The 23,953-nt window shown below is 45.3% G+C and overlaps 1 protein-coding gene across 1 annotated transcript in view; it reads left to right on the top strand.

Moving 5' to 3' along the window:
• The window catches only part of ASPM (abnormal spindle microtubule assembly), a 220,455-nt gene that overhangs the window by 33,594 nt on the left and 162,908 nt on the right, over positions 1-23,953 (top strand). Inside the window, 3 exon segments of the mRNA XM_030206746.1 lie at positions 9,948-10,043; positions 12,797-12,943; positions 22,135-22,377. Of these exon segments, the coding sequence (XP_030062606.1) occupies positions 9,948-10,043; positions 12,797-12,943; positions 22,135-22,377 (486 nt within the window).

Here is a 23,953-nt window from a genome sequence, read left to right as displayed (position 1 = left end):
AATGCAGAAGAATGTCCTTAATACCTGGAAAACATCTATTCCATCTCCACAAACATTCCTTATCCTGCTAGACCAGTCCAGACAAGTGGGTTGGGACCTCTTCCTACCAGCAGATGAAGGCAGAAAACACTGATGTTGTGTAAGCAGGGGTGCAACCCTGGAATCAGCCAGTATTTCTCTGTCTACACTGTACAGCAATGGTTTGGTGTAGCAGGTTGGTTTTGCAGGCTGGTTTCTTGGAGGCACAGATTATGGGCTGGAGCCTTGCAGTTGAGGGTCTGACCCAGTGTGCTGTTAGGTTTCAGGGTAATGAGACCTTGGTATGTAGTGGAAGTCTACAATAAACAGAACCCTAGTTGCAGAATTGTATCAGGCCCACAATAGGGTCAATGTCTGGAACTGGACAAAACCAGAGATGGTTGTGCAAGTAAGCCATAGTGACCCAGGAACTCAGACACACAGAAGCTGGTGGCTTCTCCGGAACCCACTCAACACACAAGGACACGAGAGGTTGCTAGAACCCACACACACGATGAAGCACAGGGCTGCTGGAACCCTCACATACAGACAGATGTTGGAATGCAGCACAGTGGGAACTCACACCTACAGCGAGGTCCGCTGTTCACTGGAATCCATTGCACAGCAAGGTAGCACAACGGCAGCTGTCTGGTAGGCAGAAAGGACAGCATCTCAGGACCCACAGGAGCAAGTATGCAGGAAGGGCAGCTTTGATGCAAGAGCAAGCCAGCACCCAACAGAGTTGAATGCCCCATTCAATGTCTGATGTCGTCATGGGTGCACTGGAGTCCGGTTGGAGCAGGTCCCTTGGTGCATGTAGCACCGCAAGAGTGATTCCTCCTGCTGCTGCCGTTTCTGACTCCAGAGTCACAGTAGGACCGTGACATGAGCTCTCAGGGGTCAGCCTACAGGCCTTCATCCTGATGATGTTTTATCAATAGCTTTAATAGGAAGCCAACATAGTTTACACAAGTAGCTCTTTCAAAGTGAGAAACTTGAAAGATTAATCTAGCTTCTGTATTCTGGGCCGTTTGTAATCTTTTGAGGACACATTTCTTACATCCTGCATATATATCATTACAGTAATTAAATTGAGTTAGGACTACAGATTGCATTAGTAACCTGAAGATAGCAGAAGGAAAAAAGAGTCAATACATTTCAATTTCCAAAGGGATTTGAAGGATTTACTAACCACAGAGGAAACCTGATGTTCAAATGTGAGATACCTATCAATAATGATACCCGGTATGCTCAACATTTGCTCCAGCAGGGATTCTCAGTGGTTCCTCTGTGTGCCCAGGAAAGAGCGTTGGGAGCGGAGGTAGGCATGGCTGCTGAGAGGCCATGGCACACTGGGAGCAGCGAGGCATCGAGTGGGTCTCCACCTGCCTCGAGGTCTTCTATATAGGCCCCCCTGGGACCATCTGTTGTCAGACCTGACCCCGAGGTGATGTGGGGATTCGATGTCGTCCTCGACACCGAGAGGTACATCGAGCGAAGGCTAAGAAGTACCGATACCGCTCTCTCTCGATGCATGATACTGGGGCGCCGAGGGATTCGGCACCTGAGAAGCGTTGATGCTAGGAGGACCACTCCCCCTCCATACAGGAGATGCTGACACAGCGGCCTCTCAGCAGTCTGGTTCCTGCTCCCGAGCCCCAGGCGACTCTGCCACTGACTGCTCCACTGGCCCCGCAGCCTTTTCAGATGGTGGATCTCGACGAGTACATTCGGGCCTTGCTTCCAGAGCTTCTGGAAGGACTGCTGCATCAATCTGCAGCGACGTCGGGGGTGCTTGTGCCTACCATGCCAACTGCTGTAGCTGTGTCTGGCCCTCCACCCGCGGTGAGGTCCTCGAGCTTGGTGCTGCTTGTGGTGCTGGTATCGGCTGCCACCCAGGTGGACTTCCTATCAATGCTGGTGAAGGAAGGTTCACTGCAGTCTATGCAGGAGTCGGATGCTCGACATTGCCATCGAGACCATGGGCCTTCAGTGTCGAGGTGGGTTCGGTCACTGAGGGAAGTGCTCTCCGATACCGAGGAGAAATGCTCGTGGGAGTCGGAGGAAGATCCCAAGTACTTCTCGGATGAATCCTTTGGGATTCCCTCTGAACCTTCCCCATCACCTGAAAGGAGACTGTCCCCTCCTGAGAGCCTCTTCTTTTCATCTTTGTGATGGAAATGGCTCAGGCCATTCCATTCCCTGTAGATGTGGAGGATGAGCCCAGGGCTGAGATGCTCGAGGTCCTGGACTACACCTCTCCACCTAGAGAGGTAGTGACACCTCCTTTGCATAAGGTACTCAAGGAAGTCCTTATGGGGAACTTGGCGTCCCCTCTGTCTGTCCCTTTTGTCCCGAAGAAGACAGATTACCAGTACCGGATCCACGGGGAACCTGGGTTGATGAGGTATCAGTTACCCCACAACTCCTTGGTAGTGGACTCCGCTCTCAAGAGGTCCAAGATTTCTAGAGACTATGCTTCGGTGCCCCCAGGTAGAGAAGCTAGGACCTTTGGACTCTTTTGGAAGAAAGATGTATCAGGCCGCCATGCTCGCTGCCCATATTCAGTCAAACCAGCTCTTCACAAGCATCCACTTGCGGAACTCGGTGAGGCAGCTGTCAGCTTTGGTCGATGCCCTCCCTCCGGAGCAGGCCGAACCTTTTCACCAGCTGGTCAAGCAGCAGAAGGCGTGTCGTAAATTCTTGGCCAGGGGTGCTTACAACACTTTTGATGTAGCATCTAGGATCTCTGCTAAAGGTATAGCAATGCGCAGACTCTCATCACTGCATGTTTCTGACCTGGACCATTCAGTTCAGAAGAGGATCACAGATGTTCCTTGCCGGGGAGATAATCTTTTTGGAGAGAAGGTGGAAGATCTGGTTGACCAGATCAAGAAGTATACTGATGCTATGGCTTTTCTCTCCCACCGGACGCCTTCTGCTACCACCTCTTCAACTAGGAGGTATTTTGGTGGGTCCCGGAGTGCTCCCTATTCCTACTGTAGCCATAGGTACAGTCCGGCGACTCGGCAGCCTACTCGTTCTTGTCAACAGCATGCGCCCAAGGCCCCTACTGCTCCTCAGCAAAAACCAGGGACGGGTTTTTGACTGGCTCCAGCAGAGCATAGCCGCTATGTGTCCGTACCAGACGACTTGCCGGTGGGAGGGAGGTTAATGTTTTTTCACCAAAGGTGGCCTGTCGTAACCTCCGACCGGTGGGTTCTTCAAATAGTCTGGTTAGGATACACACTCAGTCTGGAATCCAGACCTCTAAATTGCCCACAGGGAGCTCATTCATACAGCTCCCAGCACAGGCAGGTACTTGCAGAGGAACTCTCCGCCCTTCTAAAGGCCCATGCGATCGAACCCGTTCCACCAGGGGAAGAAGGGCTGGGATTCTGTTCCAGGTACTACCTTGTGAAAGAAAACAGGGGGGATGCGTCCCATCATAGACCTAAGGGCCCTAAACAAATTCCTAGTACGAGAAAAGTTCAGGATGGTTTCCCTGGGCACCCTTCTTCCCGTGATTCAGGAAAACAATTGGCTATACTCTCTGGACTTAAAGGACGCTTATACTTGTATCCCAATACTTCCAGCCCACAGGAAGTATCTTCGATTTCTGCTGGGAGCATATCACTTTCCGTACTGCGTACTGCCCTTTGGCCTAGCATCAGCTCCCAGAGTCTTCACAAAATGACTAGCAGTGGTTGCAGCGTCGCTACACAGACTGTGATTTTGTGTTCCCTTATCTCGACGATTGGTTGGTGCAGAGCACCTTGGAGGAAGGTGCTGGCGAGTCCATGCAGAAGACTATTCAGTTGCTGGAACTACTAGGATTTGTAATCAATTACCCCAAGTCCCATCTCACTCATGTTCAGAAATTGGAGTTCATTGGAGCATTACTTGACATGGCAACGGTTTGAGCCTACCTCATGAGACTGAGGGATTGGGTGTCCAAATGGCAGATGAAGTTCAACGTTGACAAGTGCAAAGTGATGCATGTGGGAAGGAGGAACCCGAATTACAGCTATGTTATGCAAGGTTCCGCTTTAGGAGTTACGGACCAAGAAAGGGATCTGGGAGTCATTGTGGATAGGACATTGAAATCTTCAGCTCAATGTGCTGCGGCGGCTAAGAAGGCGAACAGAATGTTGAGTATTATTAGAAAAGGGATGGAAAACAAACATGAGGATGTTATAATGCCGTTGTATCGCTCCATGGTGCGACCGCACCTGTAGTATTGTGTTCAGTTCTGGTCGCCTCATCTCAAAAAAGATATAAATGAATTGGAGAAGGTGCAGAGAAGGGCGACAAAAATGATAAAAGGGATGGGACGACTACACTATGAGGAGAGGTTAAGACGACCAAGACTCTTTAGCCTGGAGAAAAGGCAGCTGAGGGGTGATATGATTGAGGTGAGTGGGGTAGAGTGGACAGATGTGAAGCGTTTGATTACACTTTCTAACAATAATAGAACCAGGGCACACAAGATGAAATTAGAATGTGGTAGGTTTAAAACGAATCGGAGAAAGTTTTTCTTTACTCAGCGCGTAGTTAGACTCTGGAACTCATTGCCGGAGAAGGTAGTGACGGCAGCTGGCCTTGCTGAGTTTAAAGGGGGTCTGGATAGAATCCTGAAGGAAAAGTCCATTGATCGTTATTAAATTTTGGGTTTTTGCCAGGTTCTTGGGGCCTGGATTGGCCGCTGTTGGAGATGGAGTGCTGGGCTTGATGGACCTTGGGTCTTTTCCCAGCGTGTTGGTGCTTATGTGCTTGTTTACCTTCCCGAGGCACGGGCAGACAATCTTCTGTTCCTAGTGTCCAAGGTTCGAGCAATTCACAGCTCGACAGATGTTGAGACTTTTAGGGGACATGGTCTCCACAGACACGCCCATGACATGTCTGCACATGAGATCTGCTCAATGAATCCTAGCTTCCCAATGGTGTCAAGCCACGGGGAATCTAGAAGATATGTGTGTCCACTGACTTTGCACATTCTCTTCAATGGTGGACAATTCGATCCAGTTTGACCATGGGACACCCATTCCAAATTCCTCAGCTGCATAAACTGCTGACGATGGATGCATCTCTCCTAGGGTGGGGGGCTCATGTAGATGGGCTCCACAGGGACCCTGGTCCTCTAGGAAACAGATATTCAGCTCAACACCCTGGAGCTCCGAGTTGGAACGCTCTAAAGCCTTTCAGAGATTGGCTAGCCAACCAATCTTAATTCAAACAGACAATCAGGTTGCGATGTACTACACCAACAAGCAGGGAGGCACTGGATCTTACCCTCTGTCAGGAAGCCATCCAGATGTGGCGTTGGGTGCGTCGTCATGACATGTCTCTCTAAGCCACTTATCTGGCAGGCATAAACAGTCTGGCCGACAGGCTGAGCAAGATAATGCAACCTAACGAGTGGTCGCTGAATATGGGCGTAGCCTGCAAGATCTTCTGAGCATGGGGCACCCCCTTGGTGGATCTTTTCACCACTCCGCTCAATCACAAGGTTCCTCAGTTTTGTTCCAGACTTCAGGCCCACAGCAGACTAACGTCAGATGCCTTTCTCCTACATTGGGGGACAGGCTTTCTATATACATATCCTGCCATACCTCTGGTGGGAAAGACTTTGCTGAAACTCAAGCAAGACCATGGAACTATGATCCTGATTGCGCCGTACTTGCCGCGTCAGATCTGGTTCCCTCTTCTTCTGGAGTTGTCCTCCGAAGAACAGTGGAGAGTAGAGTGTTTCCCGACCCTCATCACGCAGAACTAGAGGTTGCTTTTACATCTCAACCTCAAGTCTCTGGCTCTCATGGCCTGGATGTTGAGACCCTAGAATTCACTTCCTTGGGTCTTTTGGAGAGTGTCTCCCGAGTCTTGTTTGCTTGCAGGAAAGATTCCACTAAGAGGTGTTAACTCTTTTCAGTGGAGGAGGTTTGCAATCTGGTGTGACAGCAAGGCTGCAGATCCCCTTTCTTGTTCTACGCAGACCCTGCTTGAATACCTTCTACACTTATCAGAGTCTGGTCTCAAGACCAACTCCATAAGGGTTCACCTTAGTGCAATTAGTGCTTATCAGTGTGTAGAAGGTAAGCCTATCTGTAGACCGCCTTTAGTTGTTTGCTTCATGAGAGGTTTGCTCTCTTCAAAGTCCCCAGTCAAATCTCCGCCAATGTCATGGGATCTCAATGTCATTCTCACCCAGCTGATGAAACCTTCTTTTGAGCTACTGAATTCCTGCCATCTGAAGTACTTGACCTGGAAGGTAGTTTTCTTGGTGGCTGTTACTTCAGCTCATAGGGTCAGTGAGCTTCAGGCCCTAGTAGTGGATGCACCTTTTATCACAACAGAGTAGTCCTTCACATGCACCCTAAATTTATGCCAAAGGTGGTGTCTGAGTTCCATCTGCCACCATTTTTTTTCCCTGTCCTCATGCCTACCCTGGCGAAAGCAGCTTGCACACCTTGGACTGCAAGAGACTTGCCTCAGGTACAAACTTAAATTGTGAGCCCTCCAGCGACAGAGAAATACCCAGTCTACCTGAATGTAACTCACCTTGAGCTACTACTGAAAAGGTGTGAGCAAAATGCGTATAAATAAATTAGCAAGTCTAGTAAGGCTATTTACTAGAAAGAGGAGCATAACAAATTGGTCCCACGTTGCTATAGAAATTTAATCTTCCTACAGACTATCTGCTCAAAATAGACTATTTATACTGTAGCTAAGAAGCCTCTCCCAGGTCTAGTGTCCAAAATAAGACCAAGTCCGTTGATTCTCCTATTAGTAAATTAAAGGCAGCATACAAGCTGGTAAGCTCCACATCATATAATGGTTGCTGCTGTCACTGAGCCAATCCCACACTCATTTGGTGTAAATTGTAGTTAAGGTAATCCATGAAAAGATCGGTGCACAGCTTGATAATGTAGCTAAAAAGCCTCTCCAAGATACAAAGATAAAGACTGCACCAGATTTTCATCGTCTTCTATTCACATAAACATAGGGGCAATCCATCAAAGGGTCTCTGCTGCAAAAATGGCAATTTGCTACAAGTAGCAAGCGAATTATGTGTTTTAATGCAGTATTGATGACTGGGTACACATAAAGATTAAAAATAAAAAGCAATGGCGACAATAGAGCACCTTGTGGCATTGCATATTTCAAAAAGTTGGGTTTAGAAAGTTTAGATTCAACCAGCACATACTGGGACTTTATTTTCTATAAAAAGATCTAAACCAAAGTAACACAACAACACAGATCCTAATGTTCATTAGTCTAGTTAATCGCATGATCAAATATATTGAAAGCGGCACTTAAGTCGAATAAAACATCATTCCCTTTGTCTAAGTACTTCTAACAATCGTCAGCAATATCTAACAAAACAGTTTCTGTGCTATGGAACTTCCTAAAACCAGACTGAAACTCGGAAAGAACCTCCTGTTCCTTGACAAAGTCAAGCAAGTACATTAAAACTACCTATTCTAAAACTTTAGATAAAAATGGCAAATTAGACACCAGTCTAAAATTTCCCAATCTTTTCATGGAAAAAATCTGACAAGGTTTCATAACTCAGTGGAGTAGATAAACATTGTTCAGTACCTTGAGAAGTAATGAACAAATTCTTAGTCAATACAAAAATATTCCTAGATCTATTAGGAATTTTCAACTGAGTAAAATAAATTCTTAGTCTCAAAAATGACTGATTTATATTCCTCTGAGAATCTTTTCCAGACTCCTCTTATCAAAAGTTGGCATTCTGCACCAAGTTCTCTCAGCCGCCTTCACCTTTACCAGGGAGAGAAAAACTTATGAAAAATAGGTTTAACCTTTTTAGTGGAAGCCAGGTGTTCATACAAAAGTTGAACACCTAAATTTCAAGATTCAATAGTTTTCTCAAAAGGGTAACCAACCAAATTCAAATTCTCTAGTAGCTGAGAGATACCATGGGCTTGATGTCAGGTGGCTTTTGGATTAAAAGATTTGATATTAATGTACCTGTATATATTGTAAATTTCTTTTATTGTACCACAGGCAGTATATTGAATCCCATTACCCTTATCCTTTCCCTTTATGATTTGATCTGCATCTGTTCTGTCTCTGGCCTACTTGTGCTCAACTGCAGGTGCCAGCTTCAGCACTGGACAGCAGATTCCACCTTGAAGGTTCATTTGAACATGCATTTTTCAAGGGTGCATTTTGTTTGGTGAGGATCTAGTTAAGGCCAGGCCTTAGAGACTCCCAGAGGATGGTAAAAATCTATATTTAGGGGATCTGGGGCTAATGTCGCCTGGGCAGGCAAAGTTTGGCTGTTGCTGATTTATTGAGGGAGCAAAAGGGACATCCCTCTTGTGGAAAAGAAATGTTTGAGGTGGGGATAAAATTGAGGAGTACAAAATCCTGAGTGGTGTAGAATGGGTAAAAGTGATTCGATTTTTTTTTTTCAAAAAAGTACAAAGACCAGGGGACACTCAATGAAATTACATGGAAATACTTTAAAACAAATAGGAGGAAATATTTTTTTCACTCAAAGAATAGTTAAGGTCTGGAACTCATTGCTAACAGCAGTTAGCGTTTTAAAAAAAAAGGTTTGGACAAGTTCCTAAAGGAAAAAATCCATAGTCTGTTATTGAGATAGACATGGGGGAAGTCAGTGCTTGCGATTAGTAGCATGGAATGTTGCTACTGTTTGGGTTTCTGCCAGGCAGGGGTGGCCCAAAGCAAGATGCCACCTGAGGCAGGACTGAGGCCGCCCGGCCCCCCTGCCTCGGTGGGCCAAGCTCTGGCATCTCCCCCGCCTTCCTTCCTGCACCCTGTTCCCCAATTTTACCTTCTTTTTAAGTAAGGCGGTTGAGGGATAGCAGCATCCTCTTCCTTTGTTGCTACTGTGACCCCATTGAGGGTCATTCAGCACTCTCTGTGGAACTCCAGGTAGGCCAGTTACACCTGTTCCTTCAAGAGTGTGCCCTCATACACCTGACCAGTGGCATTAGAGGCTTTTTGTGCCCTGGAGCTCACATAACCCATTCTAGATGCCCTTATGGTAACCCCTTGCGAGTCCTTTCTCATGAGGCTATAGAGCAGTTAATTCAGCTTGGAGTTGTGGAGTCCATACCAGTACAGGAGCAGGATCGGGGAAGAAAGTTCATCATCTAATTGATTTAAAGGGATTTATTTATTTAGGGGTAAACTGCTTGACAGTTTTCATTCTTTAAATCTAGCTATTTATACATACGTACATACATACATATCTGTTGTGAATGTCCATGCCTATTTCTGTTGTGTTGATGGAAATGTAAAAATTAACAATAATAAAAAATATATATTAGAGCAACTGTTGTCATGATAGGGCTCTTGAAATTTGCATCACTAGAGAAAATCTATAAAGTAGCTACTGGGTCTTCAGTTTATACTTTCTAGTTATTTGAACCAACCTTCAGTCTTAGCGAGTTCAGTACTACTTGTCCATCTCCTGTTCTGCAACAGGGGGATGATTGTTTCTGATACTAAATCAGCCCTTCGTTTGGAGGGAGTCATTTGTTTAGCTGACTATAACATGCTTGTCAGTGGATGTTTTTAATCAAGTTGTTCCCCTGTAACAGGTGCTCTTCAAAGACAACAGGATTAATAAGACATGCAATTTCACCCAGTTAATTGAGTGTCCATTTATGAACTTTTAACTGGGGAACTGCTCTGTGTGAGCGGGGGGACATGCTCATAATTTTATTCTTGTTTTGAGCTCTGAAATCCTTTTGCAGTCACTCACCTGTCTGATTTAATTTTGCTGTCTGAGAACACCTATTAAAGGTAACTTTGCTTTTTCTACAGTAACTTTTTTTCTGAAAATTTAATGAAACCCTCAATCAGAAGACCTTGTTTTGTATAAATGATTTGTGATTGGGTTTATCGATCTTGCTTTTTTTGTTCTATAGGTTTGTCTCGGACGTCTACCTTTGCCGGCCCCAAAAGAAACAAACATATTGTTACTGTGCCACAGTCTCGGTTGACCTTCGTGAAATCAAAAACAGGTGGAAAGTTTAGATCAACTTCTAAATTACTCATTATTTCCTCTTCTACTTGTACCCTTTTTTATTCTTTTAAACGCAATATGTTGGAAAAAATTATAAATAAGGAATTCAAAATAAATATCTTTTAAATTATAATAGAACAGGACTAAATTTGGCATTTGAGAAAAAAGCGATGGAAAAAAAAAACAGTGTTTGAAAATGGACCAGACTGGAGTGGGGGTTTCAGACAGAAATTCCTCCCCAAAATGGCCCAATGCAGTTCCTGTTTCTGCAGCACAGACATTTTGCTAGAGTGAAACATAGCAGCTAGGGAATTATTTCTTTTAAACTGCCTTTTCCTTGTCATCAAGCAGATGAAGCCATTACGTATGGGTTGTGTCCATCAACCAGCAGGGGGAGATAAAGAGCACTCAAATTTCACAGTGCCACATGGTCAGCTAGCTCCACTGCCTCTTCAGTATTCTCTGTCTCCCCAAGCAGGGTGGTTGCAGCTTGATCAAGCTCCTTAAAAAATCTGCCTGGGGGTGGCTCCTGGCTTGCCAGTTGTTAGCCGGGGTGTTAGAGGCTATAGCAGCTTCACTTTAAAGGCACATAGGTTAGCCCTTTCCCTGCCTTACCCATCTGCCTTTTAGTGATCAGATATGCATTTCATTTTCTTAATTCTGCTGGTTGCTATATGCACTGCTAAATAATATCTGTTACTGTGGGCAGGTTAGCTTGAAGGATAAGGAAACCAGGTTCATGCCTAGAGCCCAAACATTTAAGGGAGGAGGCTCAGTTGGGCATGCTCAGAACTGAGGTTAGGATTGCCAACTGTCCTGTTTTTGGTTTTTTTTCCCAGGATTCAATGTATTTTGCATTGATGCCCTGAAACTAGAAGGGTGGCTAATGTGTTGTGCATTCTTCAGAGTTTAAAATCTTTCTTGTTTCTCTGAGCATCCTCTTTGTGTGAGAGTCTGCTGTGTGCTTCCATTGTCACTATCTGAAGACACTGTGGGTAGGAAGGATCCAGTCAATAGGAAGGGAGTAGGGGCAGAACATAGGAAGGCTGCTCTAATTATAAAGAAGGGAGGGGTGAGCCAGTGGGGGGGGGGGGGGGGGGAGTTCTTGAGCTGTAAAGGTGGAACTTTTCTGCATGAGGTGGATGAGGGGGAATGAGCTCTGCCGGAGAGACTGGGCTGATATTGGATAGAGTCACTAAGTGCCTGGGGGAAGTGTACTTAGAAGCAGTAGAAATGGGAACAGGATTGGGGGGGGGGGGGGGGGGGGGGAAGGGGCTGCTGTAGCCTTAGGGATAAAGCTGTCACAGAATAGCTGACGATGATAGTGATAGAGCTAAGCAGTATACAGTAGTACACAACTTAGACTAGTGTGTGTATGTGAGAAGAGCAAGAATATATTTTTCTCTGATTCTGCAAGTATCGCAAATTGAGCTGAAGAAGTCTGCAGCTACAAGTATAGTGGTGTGCAGTGGAGGATGAAAATGACTTGCCCAGCTCCCCTGATTGTCAGCCTCACTGCTCTAACCATTAGACCACCCCATTCAAAGCATATACTTGCATATTTCCCATGTTCACTCACAACCTGCTGCAGCCACTATGGTACGCAGAACTACACCAGGGCTTTCCAAACTGTGGGCCATAACCCCAAATGGGTTGGAAAATCCACATTTGGTGTCGCAACATGTGCAGTTTGGAAAAAAAAAAACATTGTTGGCCTGCTCCTCCCAATGAGTGCAATTATAATTAGGCTACAATGGGGTTGTGGCCACAAAGCTTTGATAAGCTTTGCTCCATGCTACTTGCAGAGAGGTGAAATGAGGTGGGGGGGGGGGGGGGGGGGGGGGGAGGCAGGGAGAGCCATGAACAAAAATGCTGGAGGTGGTGGGGTGGTGGCCATGGAAGTGCATGAAGTTCTGTGGCAGGATTCTAAAAAGAAGTAAATAGGGGGTTCATTATTGGGGCCCACAAATGTATGTTAATCAAAGACCCATTATAGTATTCTGTCTTGGCAGTGGAACAGTGGCACCCTATTGAAGTCTTGTCGGTAATATCTAGTGATTTAATATGTTTACCACACTTGGTTTAATTGTATTGTTTCCAAGCCAAAGGAATATTTGTTAGCCCATTCAAGCCATCCCCTCCCCTTCTTTATGTCAAAGCAAAGGTGGATTTTTTGATAAGTTAACTGATAAACTGTCAGCTTTTGACACACAGAAATAGGAACAGCATCAGAAAGCTGAAAAGGAGTAGATGCCTCAGTTTAGCTTTCAATTGACTTCAGTGTGTGCAAAGGGTCAGTCTGTAGTTGCATGTTACACACTCCTAATGAGTAAGATTGAACACTGCCATCAAGAAGTAGAAGGGTTTGAAACAATATGATCATTCTATTATTGTTGGGTATGTAAGCACTTTTTTCCTAACTGGAATAGGAATTGTGTTTGAAACTGTGGATTGCCACAATGTAAGCCTTATTTGAAATTAGAAATCTTAGGCATGAAAAAGACTTTATATCTTTTACTAATCAGTTGAACTGCTTGTCCTCTGGCTTCTGACTTTTTCAAGAACCTTTAGTTTGGAAAATATTTTTTCTATTTTAAAAATAAAATGCAGTTATACTGTTTTCAGTGTTGTGTCAGTTGGGGGATTTTTAAAAATGTAGCTATTGGATATTGTGAATTTTTAGAAGGGATATGTGAACGTTAACTTGGTGTGTTTTTTTTTTTTTCTACAAAAATATCACTTTATTTTTAGCAATCCCAAGGCATCCAATGCCATTTGCTGCCAAAAATGTGTATTTTGATGAACGCTGGAAGGAAAAACAAGAAAAAGGTTTCATCTGGTGGTTGAATTTCATACTCACTCCTGATGATTTTACTGTGAAAACAGATTCTGTGCAAGGTAAAAGATTAATTAAATTGAATCAAAATGGATTGTTGCTAGGGGATGGAGGACAGGTGACTGATGGGTGAATTATAGTTAGGTGTCATGTTTAATGATGTTCAGTGTCCCACAGGAAGTATTTGAATATTTAGAGAAGCCCTTCTAATGCAGGGTTGCACAGATTACGGGTTGTGACCCCAAATGGGATTGCAAATTCTACATTTGAGGTCATGATCTGAATAAACTGACCCCCCCCCCCCCCCCCAAAAAAAAAAAAAAAACCTGTTATCGGCCTGCATCTCCTGACGAGGCCACACTGTAATTAGGTCTGCACAAGTTCTGTGGAAGGTAGGGAATGACAGTAGCATTGGCCGCAAAGCTGTAAAAGAGCCTAGAACAGCAGCATGGAAGAATGCTAGGCCTCGGGGGTTGCATGCTTTCTGTGGCCGCAATAATGGGTTTGTGGCCACATAAAGTTTGATAAGCAGGTTCCTAATGTATGATTAGGATCCTTCATTATCCTTTTAAAGTTATTTTCACCCTAATATTGCCATTTAAAGCAACAGCTCCAAACTGGTTTGAAGCAGAATTGTAGTTTTACTGGGCTGCCAGCAGAGAGAAGCAGGGACTGACCAGTGTTGCAGCTGTAACAAAGAGGGGGGGGGGGGGGGGGGGGGGGGTCAGCACTTCTGCTTTTAGAAAAGTCCTTCTTTCCTTTATTTTCCACCCCTTCTTTAGCTCTTCCAACTAGCAAGAGGAATCTGTGAGCAATGCTTGTCTGCTGTGGCTGCTTTCTCCTCTGCATTTAGAATTGTGGGGCCCCATGGCCTCAAGATCTACCAGCTCTGAGTAATTCCAAGGGCAAAGGAAAGCCCACAGAAGAGGAAGCAGCAGATAGGTTGTGGTCACTCAGCTCCTGTAAGCTGAACTCTAGGTCTGGGCTTCCCAAACTATGTTTGCGGTCACAACCACAGCATCTGAGACTAATACAACAGTGAATCCCTTCATAAAGGTAGTTGTTAAATCCCAATAAATAAATTGAATATGCTGTTTTTTCTCTGAGTACATGCAGAATGTAATAATGTCACTGATGGGCGACATCCATTCAATGAAGCCTGGTGCCGAAAATGCTTCCCAGTGTCCATTCTAGAAGTGTTTGAAAGTGTCTGAGCACGCCTTCCTGCCTGCCATCATTGCATAAAACCAGCTCAGTCTTCATTTTTTTTTGTGCAGCAGTGAAGATATATGTTGTCTGCTGTCCCATGCAGTTTGCATCTCTGAAAACATTTTACCATTGCAAATTGTGGTGTTTTGCTGTCTTGACATGTGTAAGTTGTATATGTGGGGCCTTAGACCTATTCCTTTCTCCTGAGTTTCTTCTAGCCAGAGTTTTCGGCACTCTTTATTTTTTTGTGGCCCACTAGTTTCCCTTATGCCTCAGGCACATTTTTCATTGAGCCATTTTGATTTTGCTTCGGCTGTTTTTCCTGACGTGTTCCATAAAACTCTGTGGTTTGAAATACTCCCGGTGCAATAGTTCCATGTTGCTTATGGACACATGCCTGGGGTGTGCAAATGAACCCTCTTGTAAACTCCATTCACAAATGTCAATTAGATACATCAAGGATTGAAAGAAGTAGTGTGAATGGATTTTTGGCACCAGTAGGTCTGACCCATTAACTTTAGCATCGGAGGCATCCAGGCTCTGGCAGCTGCACTGGACACTGGGGATACATCGACATCAAGAAGGCCTCCATCTTCCTTGACATCGAGCGTTGGTAGCGACCGTTAGGATCAGGCATCCTCCGATCCCTCCCCGAGGATGACGGAGGATTTCTCATTGCCCTCGTCAACATCAAGGAACTCCAATGCAATGCATTGGGTGGAGGCCAAGAAACATCATCAATTTCCCCCTTGATCACTAGGGCATCAAGCTCACCAGTGTCCTTGAAGTGTCCCTGATGTGTGAGAGTTGTTCATTCTCCTGGAAACCAAACATGGTGAGAGAGTCTCCATTGAGCTGATCACTGGTACTCCCAAGATACCTTCAAAGGAAGTAAGCACTCTAGCAAACCCTAGCCTTTACAATGGCTTCCTCGAAGGAGTAGCCCTGGGCCATGGTCCAGAAGCAGCCTCTATTTGCTTGACAGGAGGCTCTGGCATCGAGGGTACAGGTGCTAGCATTTCAGGTGGTCCGGCTTATTTTTGAGATCCATTCATTGCCTATGGGGAGAACATTGATGCTAAGGGCTTCATAGGCATCGGAACCAGTGTACACTGAATTGGTATCGGTCTACAGTCCCTCAGGGGGAAGCCGCCTCAAGGCACCGGGGTCCTCAGTACCTTGATGACCCTAGCCCAAGCTTGACCATGGTGTCAGTCATCTGAGTTAGGCAGAGACTCTGGGCGAATCTCCCACCTGCAAGTTATTTCCCCACAATTCCAGGGCTTCCACAGTTCCTACAAAACACCCACAGGGCAAGAAAAATCACCAGGATTTTTAGTCCAGGACAACAGAGCTAATAAACTAATAGGTTTATTATCAGAAAAAGTAGAACTGTGAACGGTAAAAGTAGTAAGCAGCAGATAGTGATAGGTAAAGTAACAGGTATCAACATTACTACTACTATTATAAATCACTTCTATAGCGCTACCAGTTGTACGCAGCGCTTTACAATTGAACATGAAGAAGACAGTCCCTGCTCAAAAGAGCTTACAATCTAAATCAGGACCAAAAAGGGTAAGGGAAGGACAGACAGACAGAAGGACACATAAGGAAACATTAAAACTAAACATTGCCTTACTACCTAAGTTAGTACCTGGGGAGTTCAGGAAAAATTACTGCTCACAGGATTTGAACAGGGTCTCAGTGTAGTGGTCTTCACTCTCCATACTCCTACTCTGAGACTAGGGAATTCCAGCATATTCTGGCTGGATCTTGCACATCAGGGCCCAGAGCACTCTGAGGGTATTTGGCCAATGGCACTGCAGGTTATTTTCCCTCAGGGGTTTCCTCTCTCCTTCAAGGAAGACAACAGTTAGCGGGGATTAAAAAGGTTTGGATAACTCCCTAGCAGAAAAGTCCATAAGCCATTATTAAGATGGATTTGGGGAAAATTCACTGCTTATTTCTTGGATAAGCAGCATAAAATGTAATACTGTTTTGGGATCTTGCCAGGTGCTTGTAACCTGGATTGGCTACTGTTGGAAACAGGATGCTGGGCTTGATGGACCTTCGGTCTGTCCCAGTATGGCAACACTTATGTTCTTACTAGTAAAAAATGGCCTGTTTCTCACACAAATGAAACGGGTGCTAGCAAGGTTATCATGTAATGGCGATTATGTTTTTAAGGGAACCATTAGGAGGCGAGGTGTGGTGCGAGTTCCGCGCTCGCCCGCTTCCCGTCACACTGCTGGTTACTATGGAGTTTGAGCTGCGTGGGAGTCTGGATGTCAGTGGCCAGTTGTGGCACGAGTTCCTGCCTCACGGCCATTCTGAGTTTGACACGGCGCTCATTAACGCTAAGAGTTCCATGCCCCCCCCTCTCTCTCCCCCTCTCCTCCGAGTGGCAGCCTGACCTGCGCTGCCCGCCGTCTTCTCCCAGTCCTCCACCTGCCCCTCTTCCTGCGTGCCGCCCAGAATTTAAAAGTTCTTACCTCGTGGCCGGTGGCAGCAGTGAAAGGCAAGCAGGCTCAGGTCTTCAGCCTGCCTTCCCTTCTCTCTCAGCTCTCATTTCCTGTTTCTGCAAGGGTAGGACCAGAGGCAGAGCTGAGAGGGAAGGCAGGCTGAAGCTCTGAGCCTGTTCGCCTTTCACTGCTGCTGCTGGACCCTGAGGTAAGAACTTTTAAATTCTGGGTGGCACGCAGGAAGGAGAGGAGCAGGCAAAGGACTGGCCAGTGCAGGTCGGGCTGGCTGGGAACTTCCATTCCGGGACTTCGGGGCGGGTCAAATATTGGGGGTGCTCGAGCACCCACGGAGTCGGCACCTATGCCTCCATATCTAGCAATTCTTCCCTCCCCTCCATGTCCAGCGATTCTCCTGTTCTCCGAGGACAAGCAGGCTGCTTGTTCTCACGACTGGTTGACGTCCACGGCAGCCCCCACCAACCGGAATAAAACTTCGCGGGCGGTCCCGTGCGCGACCGTTCCTGCTCAGTTTTTTTTTATTCCGCGCTGGAGAGAGATGTGTTATTGTCTCTTTCTCTGTCAGCCCCGGAAACCAGATTGTGGCCTAGCCGCGGTTTTTTCTCACTCGCGTATGTGTTCACGTATTTCTTTTTTGATTAAAAAAAAAAAAAAAAAAAAAAGAACAGTGTCCTCGTTGTCCCTAGCCGCGAGGGCGCTTCGTTGCGGCCTTGTGGCCGTGCGATCGTTTTCTTTTTCGGGTGTGCTTTTTCACCGCCACCATCGACTTTGACTTCGCAGACGCGATTTTTCCGTCGATGTCCTCGAAGGTCCCGAGCGGATTCAAGAAGTGTGGTCGGTGCGGCCGGCAGATCTCGCAAACCGATACCCACGCTTGGTGCCTCCAGTGCCTCGGCCCGGAGCATAATACCAAGACGTGCACCTTGTGTCTCGGCTTAAGGAAGCGGACACAGGTGGCGAGGCAAGTTCTTCGGGACCGTCTTTTCGGAACTTGCGCCGGCCCTTCGACGTCGACCTCGACGGCATCGGTGTCGACGGCCGGATCTTCGGTACTGGTACCGATGTCGACGAAATTGGCGCCGACTATGGCACCGACCCCATGAGTACAAGAACAGGGGCTCTTCGGTCCATGCAGTGCACTATTCAACTTCTGGAGCTGCTGGTGTTTGTGATAAATTACCCGAAGTCCCATCTCCAGCCAGTCCATAGGAGCTCTGCTCTTGACCAGCCAATCGTCGAGATACAGGTATGTATCATTCTCTTTCCCTGCCCTGCCATCTCTGTCCCGCAGTTCTCTCCTCTACTGTCCTCCCATCCCGTCTGTTCTCCTCTGCCCTGCCCTCCCCTTCCCTTCCTCCCTCCCTCCCTCCCCTTTCGATTCTCTCCTCCCCTCGATTTGTATAAGAACGTTCTCTGGCTGGTTGGCGCTGGCTTCCCTTCCCTCTCACTGTTCCGCCCTCTGACGTCATTACGTTTTGACACGAGGGTGGGGCAATGAGTGGTTATGGATGTTACGAACCCAGGCATCCAGACGTAGAATGTTGGAGGTGCAAATTATTATATAGGATGTTCTAAACACTCTATTACTGCTATAATGCAGAGGTCAGACACCACTTGCTGGCCAAAACAAGTGAAATACACTGAAAGAAAAAATGTCATAAAAATAATAATACAAAACAAATGCATGAAAATCCCCTGTTCTTCCACAATTCCATACTGGGGTGTAAACCTTCTTTGGTGACAAGATGGAGGAGAAAGAGGAGCTTATCAAGGAACATACCAAGACCATCAAGTCCCTCTTCCAGCCCACTCTTAGCTCGGCCTCTACATGTATGAGGTACTTTCGAGGTCAGTGGAGGTCCTACTGCTCTCAAAGGCATAGGTACCCCCTCCCCCCCCACACACACACACCTTCCAAGCAAACCAGGGATCTTCCTCCCATCTATGGTGGCAGAGGGCCCAAAAGTCCCAGGCCCAGATGCACAAACCCTAACAAGCCAGGAACGTGGTTTACATTGGCTCTAGCCGGTTTAGCGATCAAGGAGTACAGTGAGACATGCACAAAAGTTTCTCCAAGCTCTTTTCCTGTCACGATAGCAACTAATGAAAATGGAATGCAAAGTTATTATAATGAGCTAATTACTATACAAATGTGCATGCAAAGTGATGCACAGCCATTTTCCAACCCGATGCACAGAAGCAGACCCTATCTTTACCATTGAAAATTTAACAAGAGGTCTGGAGCTGTCAGTCCTGACAGTTCTTACAAGTACTCCACAGCCGCAGGGTCCTCTATAGTGGCAGAAATAGAAAAGTTGTTGGGGAAGAGGATGGAAAGGGGAAAAGAGCCTTTATTAATGCCTGTGGCTCCTCATTATATAGCAAGGCTGCTGCCACATCAATCCATACTGCCCCCGGAAAATGCAGAACACACAAGAGACAGGAGAGAAGTGGTTCAGAAAAAAAGCTGCTGCCTTGCTTCTCTCTCCCCCAAATTAGCAGTTTGGAGAAAATAAAACAAACACCTTTGGTTGTTTGTTTCCATTTAAATATGCCGAGTCCCCAGTTTTTTCAGGCTTCAGTGACTGGCCTTTCATACAGCCACTATAAAATTACGATGTGCCTGAGAAGATCCTCTTCTTCTTCTCTATTTTCTCTCTGTGGATTGCACTGCTCCGGGCTGTTTAGTGCAGTTCCTCTCCCTCCTGGCTTGGGTTTCTCCTCTTCCCCCTCCCCCACTCTAGTTCCTTCTTCCTGGTTAAAAAAAAGGCTGCAAACTGCTTTCATACACGCAGCTTGTCTGTGTATGAAAACCATCAGCATGCGCAGAGCAGCCACATTAGTGATTGACTGTTCTTCGCATGCTCACCTGGCCGACCAGCTTCCTCCCCTATCACATTCAAATGAGCTGATCACAGAAGCAGCGACCAGCTCATTTGCATTTAGTTCGCTTTGGAAATCGCTCTTTATTTCCAAATCGGTAATTTTTACCAAGGTGGAAATAGAGTGCTTCTTTACTGGGACCTTTGTGCATCTCAGTCCCAATCGGCCTCCCAGTCAGATCAGAGGGCAAGTTTTTGACCTGGCTCCAGGAGAGCATAGCTGCATTAACTAAAACCACCCCAGATGGCCTTCTCCATAGGAGGGAAGCTGAATTTTCTTTTCCCAAAATAAATGGCCTCTTGGAACCTCAGACTGGTGGGTTCTCAAGATATTCTGGACAGGTTACACACTTGGAAAGCTTATCACCAAATTATCCACTGAGCACATCAAGATTAAGCTCTGAGCATCAGGAATTGCTTTCAAAGGATCTCTTCCCTTTTGTAGGCTAATGCGGACAAACCCATTCCACAAGGAGAAAAAGGGAAGGGATTTTAGTCCAAGTACTTTTTCTTCACCAAGAAGATGGGATTCTGCTGCTTCCTAGACATAAGGGTCCTGAACAAAATATTCAGGATGGTTTCCCTGGGCATCCTACTCTCCATTAGAGAATGACATGGGGATAAAATTTGTCCCCGTCTCTGCCCCCGCAGGCCCTGTCTCCATTCCTGTCCCCGCAGGCCCCATCCCATCCCTGTGGGCTCAGTTTCATCTGCAGAAGCCTTGAATATTTTATATTTAAATCTTTTTATTAAAGTATAAAAAGGAACAATATGCTGTGCAACTGTTATGTATAAATTACAAATAGAAAACTAATAACAACTAGCAGTTATAATAACCCTCCCACCACCACCACCCTCTACCCTTCCAACCCCAACAAAGCTGACTTCTATTACCCCAAGGAATCCTAATCCAGGGGTACAAAATACAACCCGTTCTGTATGCACTAGAGGGAAGAAATATGCCCTTTGAAGCACTATTATGAGTTTTTAATCTGTGGATGAATAAGAAGTCATCAGAAATCTCAGGATTCAGTCTAGCTCTTCTGTCTTCCACAGTCCTTCCTGCAATAGAAGGTGATTTCTTAGAAGATGTGCTGGTAGCAAGAGGTACAGGATCCCCCATTCAAATTTTGCTAGCTGTGGCCAGCATCAGGCTTCAAACAGAAAGTGACAAGGGGGCAAAGTTTGTCCCCATCCCTGCGGTTACTGTGGGTCCCCGTCCCTGTGTCATTCTCTACTCTCCATGGTTCAGAAAGGAAACTGGCTGTGCTCCCTTTACTTAAAGAGTGCCTATACCCATATACGGATACACCCCAGTCACAGGAAGTGGGGAAACACTATTACCAGTACTGCATACTATTCTTTGACCTTGTTCAGCGTCCAGGGATTTTACAAAATGTTTGTCGGTAGTCGTAGCATCTCTTTGCAGACTGGAGGTGCATCTGTTTTCCTACCTGTCGATTGGCTGGTCAATAGTGCATCAGAGGAAGGGGCAAAAGAATCATGTGCAGAACCATTCAGGCGTTGAAGCTACTATGCTTCACTATAAATTACCCCAAGTCCCACTTCAACCTGTACCAACATTGGGAATTTATCAAAACCCTACTAGACATGACTCAAGCGAGTGCTTTTCCTCCCACCACAGTGAATAGAGGATCTTACCAGGAGATCTGCTAGAGTCATCTGGTGTCAGCTTCACAGATGTTAAGATAACTAGGCTACATACTCCACTGTCTATGTCACTCCAATGGCATGCTTCAACTTGATTGCCATCAAAGAAAATCTCCCAAACTAGTATTAAAGCAATCAAATATAACATAAGGTTATTTTTTAAGTACTCATAATTAGAGGAAAACCCACCATTGGTGTCAGAAAAAAACTGTCAAGGGTTTTAATCATTGCACTAAACCATTGCAAATCATTCAAAGCCAGTTTTAAATTATTTTTTAATTGCTAAATTTCAATAAAATCATTTCAAATAGAGAAATATTGAGCAGAGCAGCACTTATCTGGACTGATGGTTTGAATGCGAAATCTTAAATATTCAAAATACGAAGTATCAGAACTCAACATGGATCATGTTTCGAAAACCTGTTTCAGCAAGACCATCCACAGCAAAATGTCCAGTTCAAATACTTGTCATAGAAAACTCATTCTTATCAAGATTGGCAAGTCCAGTTTACAACTGTAGCTCTTAATAGGGTACAAACTCAACTTGAGGCAGGCTTAATGGACTGAAGCCATAGGAAATCTTCAGGGTATCATCACTGTCACAACTGCTTTGAAGGAATCTGTGTCTTAGTGGCTAATTTGCAGCAATTTGAACAAGGGGCTACCATTCCAAATTCCTCAAACCCACAAGACAGTTACGAGCAATGCATTGCTATTTGGTTTGATTAAGGGTCTTGCCTTTTGCTGATCTCAGTTGCATTTCCGTTTTCTTTAAGACAGTGTGGTAGTTATGTTTATTCGTCATTTGGGATTTCCTGCACCAGGCTTTGTTGTATGACATCACCAATCAGTGCGAGTATTTATCCTGATGTTCTTGGAGAACATCTGGTACAGGTGAGTAACTTTGATATTCCTAGGTGTTCTACATTTCAGTAGGGTGATATTTGATTATATTGAATTGTATATTTATATGGTACATGAACTATTTTCTTAAATATTTTTCCCATTCAGTAAATGCAGCCACACTTCTCTTGGGAGCAGAATCTTATAAAACTAGTGTTCCTAAAGCTCCCACCAAGGAGGAAATGTCCCTTAGAGCTTATACATCTCGATGTAAATTAAACAGACTACGCCGGAGGGCCTGCTGTTTGTTCACTTCAGAATCTATGGTCAAAGCAATTAAAAGGCTGGAGATCGAGATTGAGGCTAAGCGACTCCTTGTTAGAGAAGATAGACACCTCTGGAAAGATATTGGTAAGAAAATGTGGAAACTATATTTTGAATGTAAATACTTACTTAGAAGGGTGTTTTATACTTTGTAAAATATTTATGAAACAAGATCATTTTATATTACATATTTCTGGAAACTTGTATGTAATATGTGCACTTCATAGTTCTTATTTTATATAGTGGTAGAGAGTGAATAATTGTTTTGCCCTAAACTTTCCAGGATTTTATGTTGTATCTTTCAAAAGTGAGTTCTTCTATTTGAAAATAGTAAAGTTGTTTCTTGGTTTAAGGAGATCATTATATTCAAACAGTTCAAAGCAAGCATGCGAGGGTTGGTGAAAGACTAGATCTCCATAGCTTGTTTGCATACTCTGGATTTACCACATTTGAAATGCCCTTATAGGAGCAATATTCTGTTCAGAGATGGGTAAGCCAGGAAGAGCAGATGGTACAAGTCTCTCTCTGAGGTTCTTACCTCTGGAATAGGCTACGACAAGCCTCTTTATCTTTAAAGCATTTGTGAACTTCTAAGATATGCCAGTGTTGGTGAATGCTTTTTTGGATATGGGCCACTAGATGTGAGAATCTGAGTTTACATACCAAATCAGGTGAAGGTCTATCTTTCAATGATTGTAATAGTTCTGTGCGGTCTTCAGCAAGGGCCTTACGGTAGCCTGAATGGATATGAGTTAAAGGATATTCTCTCTGTTCTAATCTAATCTATTTTTCATGATTTCAGCTACCGTGAGGCACTTGCTCACAAATGCTTTAAAGATAAGAGGCTTGTCGTAACCTGTTCCAGAGGCAAGAACCTCAAAAAGAGACATGCACCTTCTGCTCTTCCTGGCTTACCCATCTCTGAACAGAATATTGCCCCTAGAGGGCATGTCAAATGTGGTAAAAGCAATGTACTCAAACATGCTTTGCAGATTTCATCTTTCATCGATCCTTGCACCAAAAAGAAGTACAATTTTCAACACACATCCAGCTGCAATAGTACAAATGTTATCTACTACTACTACTACTACTACTTAACATTTCTAGAGCGCTACTAGGGTTACGCAGCGCTGTACAAAATAAACAGATAAGGACGGTCCCTGCTCAAAGGAGCTTACAATCTAAAGAACGAAATGTCAAGTTGGGCAGTCTAGATTTCCTGGGTAGAGGTGTAGGTGCCGAAGGCGACGTTGAAGAGGTGGGCTTTAAGCAGAGATTTGAAGATGGGCAGGGAGGGGGCCTGGCGTATGGGCTCGGGGAGTTTGTTCCACGCGTGGGGTGAGGCGAGGCAGAAAGGGCGGAGCCTGGAGTTGGCGGTGGTGGAGAAGGGTACAGAAAGGAGGGATTTGTCTTGAGAGCGGAGGTTACGGGTAGGAACGTAAGGGGAAATGAGGGTTGAGAGGTAAGGAGGGGCTGCAGATCGAGTACATTTGTAGGTTAGTAGCAGAAGCTTGAATTGAATGCGGTACCTGATCAGAAGCCAATGAAGTGACTTGAGGAGAGGGGTGATATGAGTGTATCGGTTCAGGCGGAAGATGAGGCGTGCAGCAGAGTTCTGAACGGACTGAAGGGGGGATAGGTGGCTAAGTGGGAGACCAGTGAA

Source organism: Microcaecilia unicolor, chromosome 6 (assembly GCF_901765095.1).
Source record: "Microcaecilia unicolor chromosome 6, aMicUni1.1, whole genome shotgun sequence".
Classification (NCBI taxonomy): domain Eukaryota; kingdom Metazoa; phylum Chordata; class Amphibia; order Gymnophiona; family Siphonopidae; genus Microcaecilia; species Microcaecilia unicolor.
This window is presented reverse-complemented; position numbering and strand designations above follow the sequence as displayed.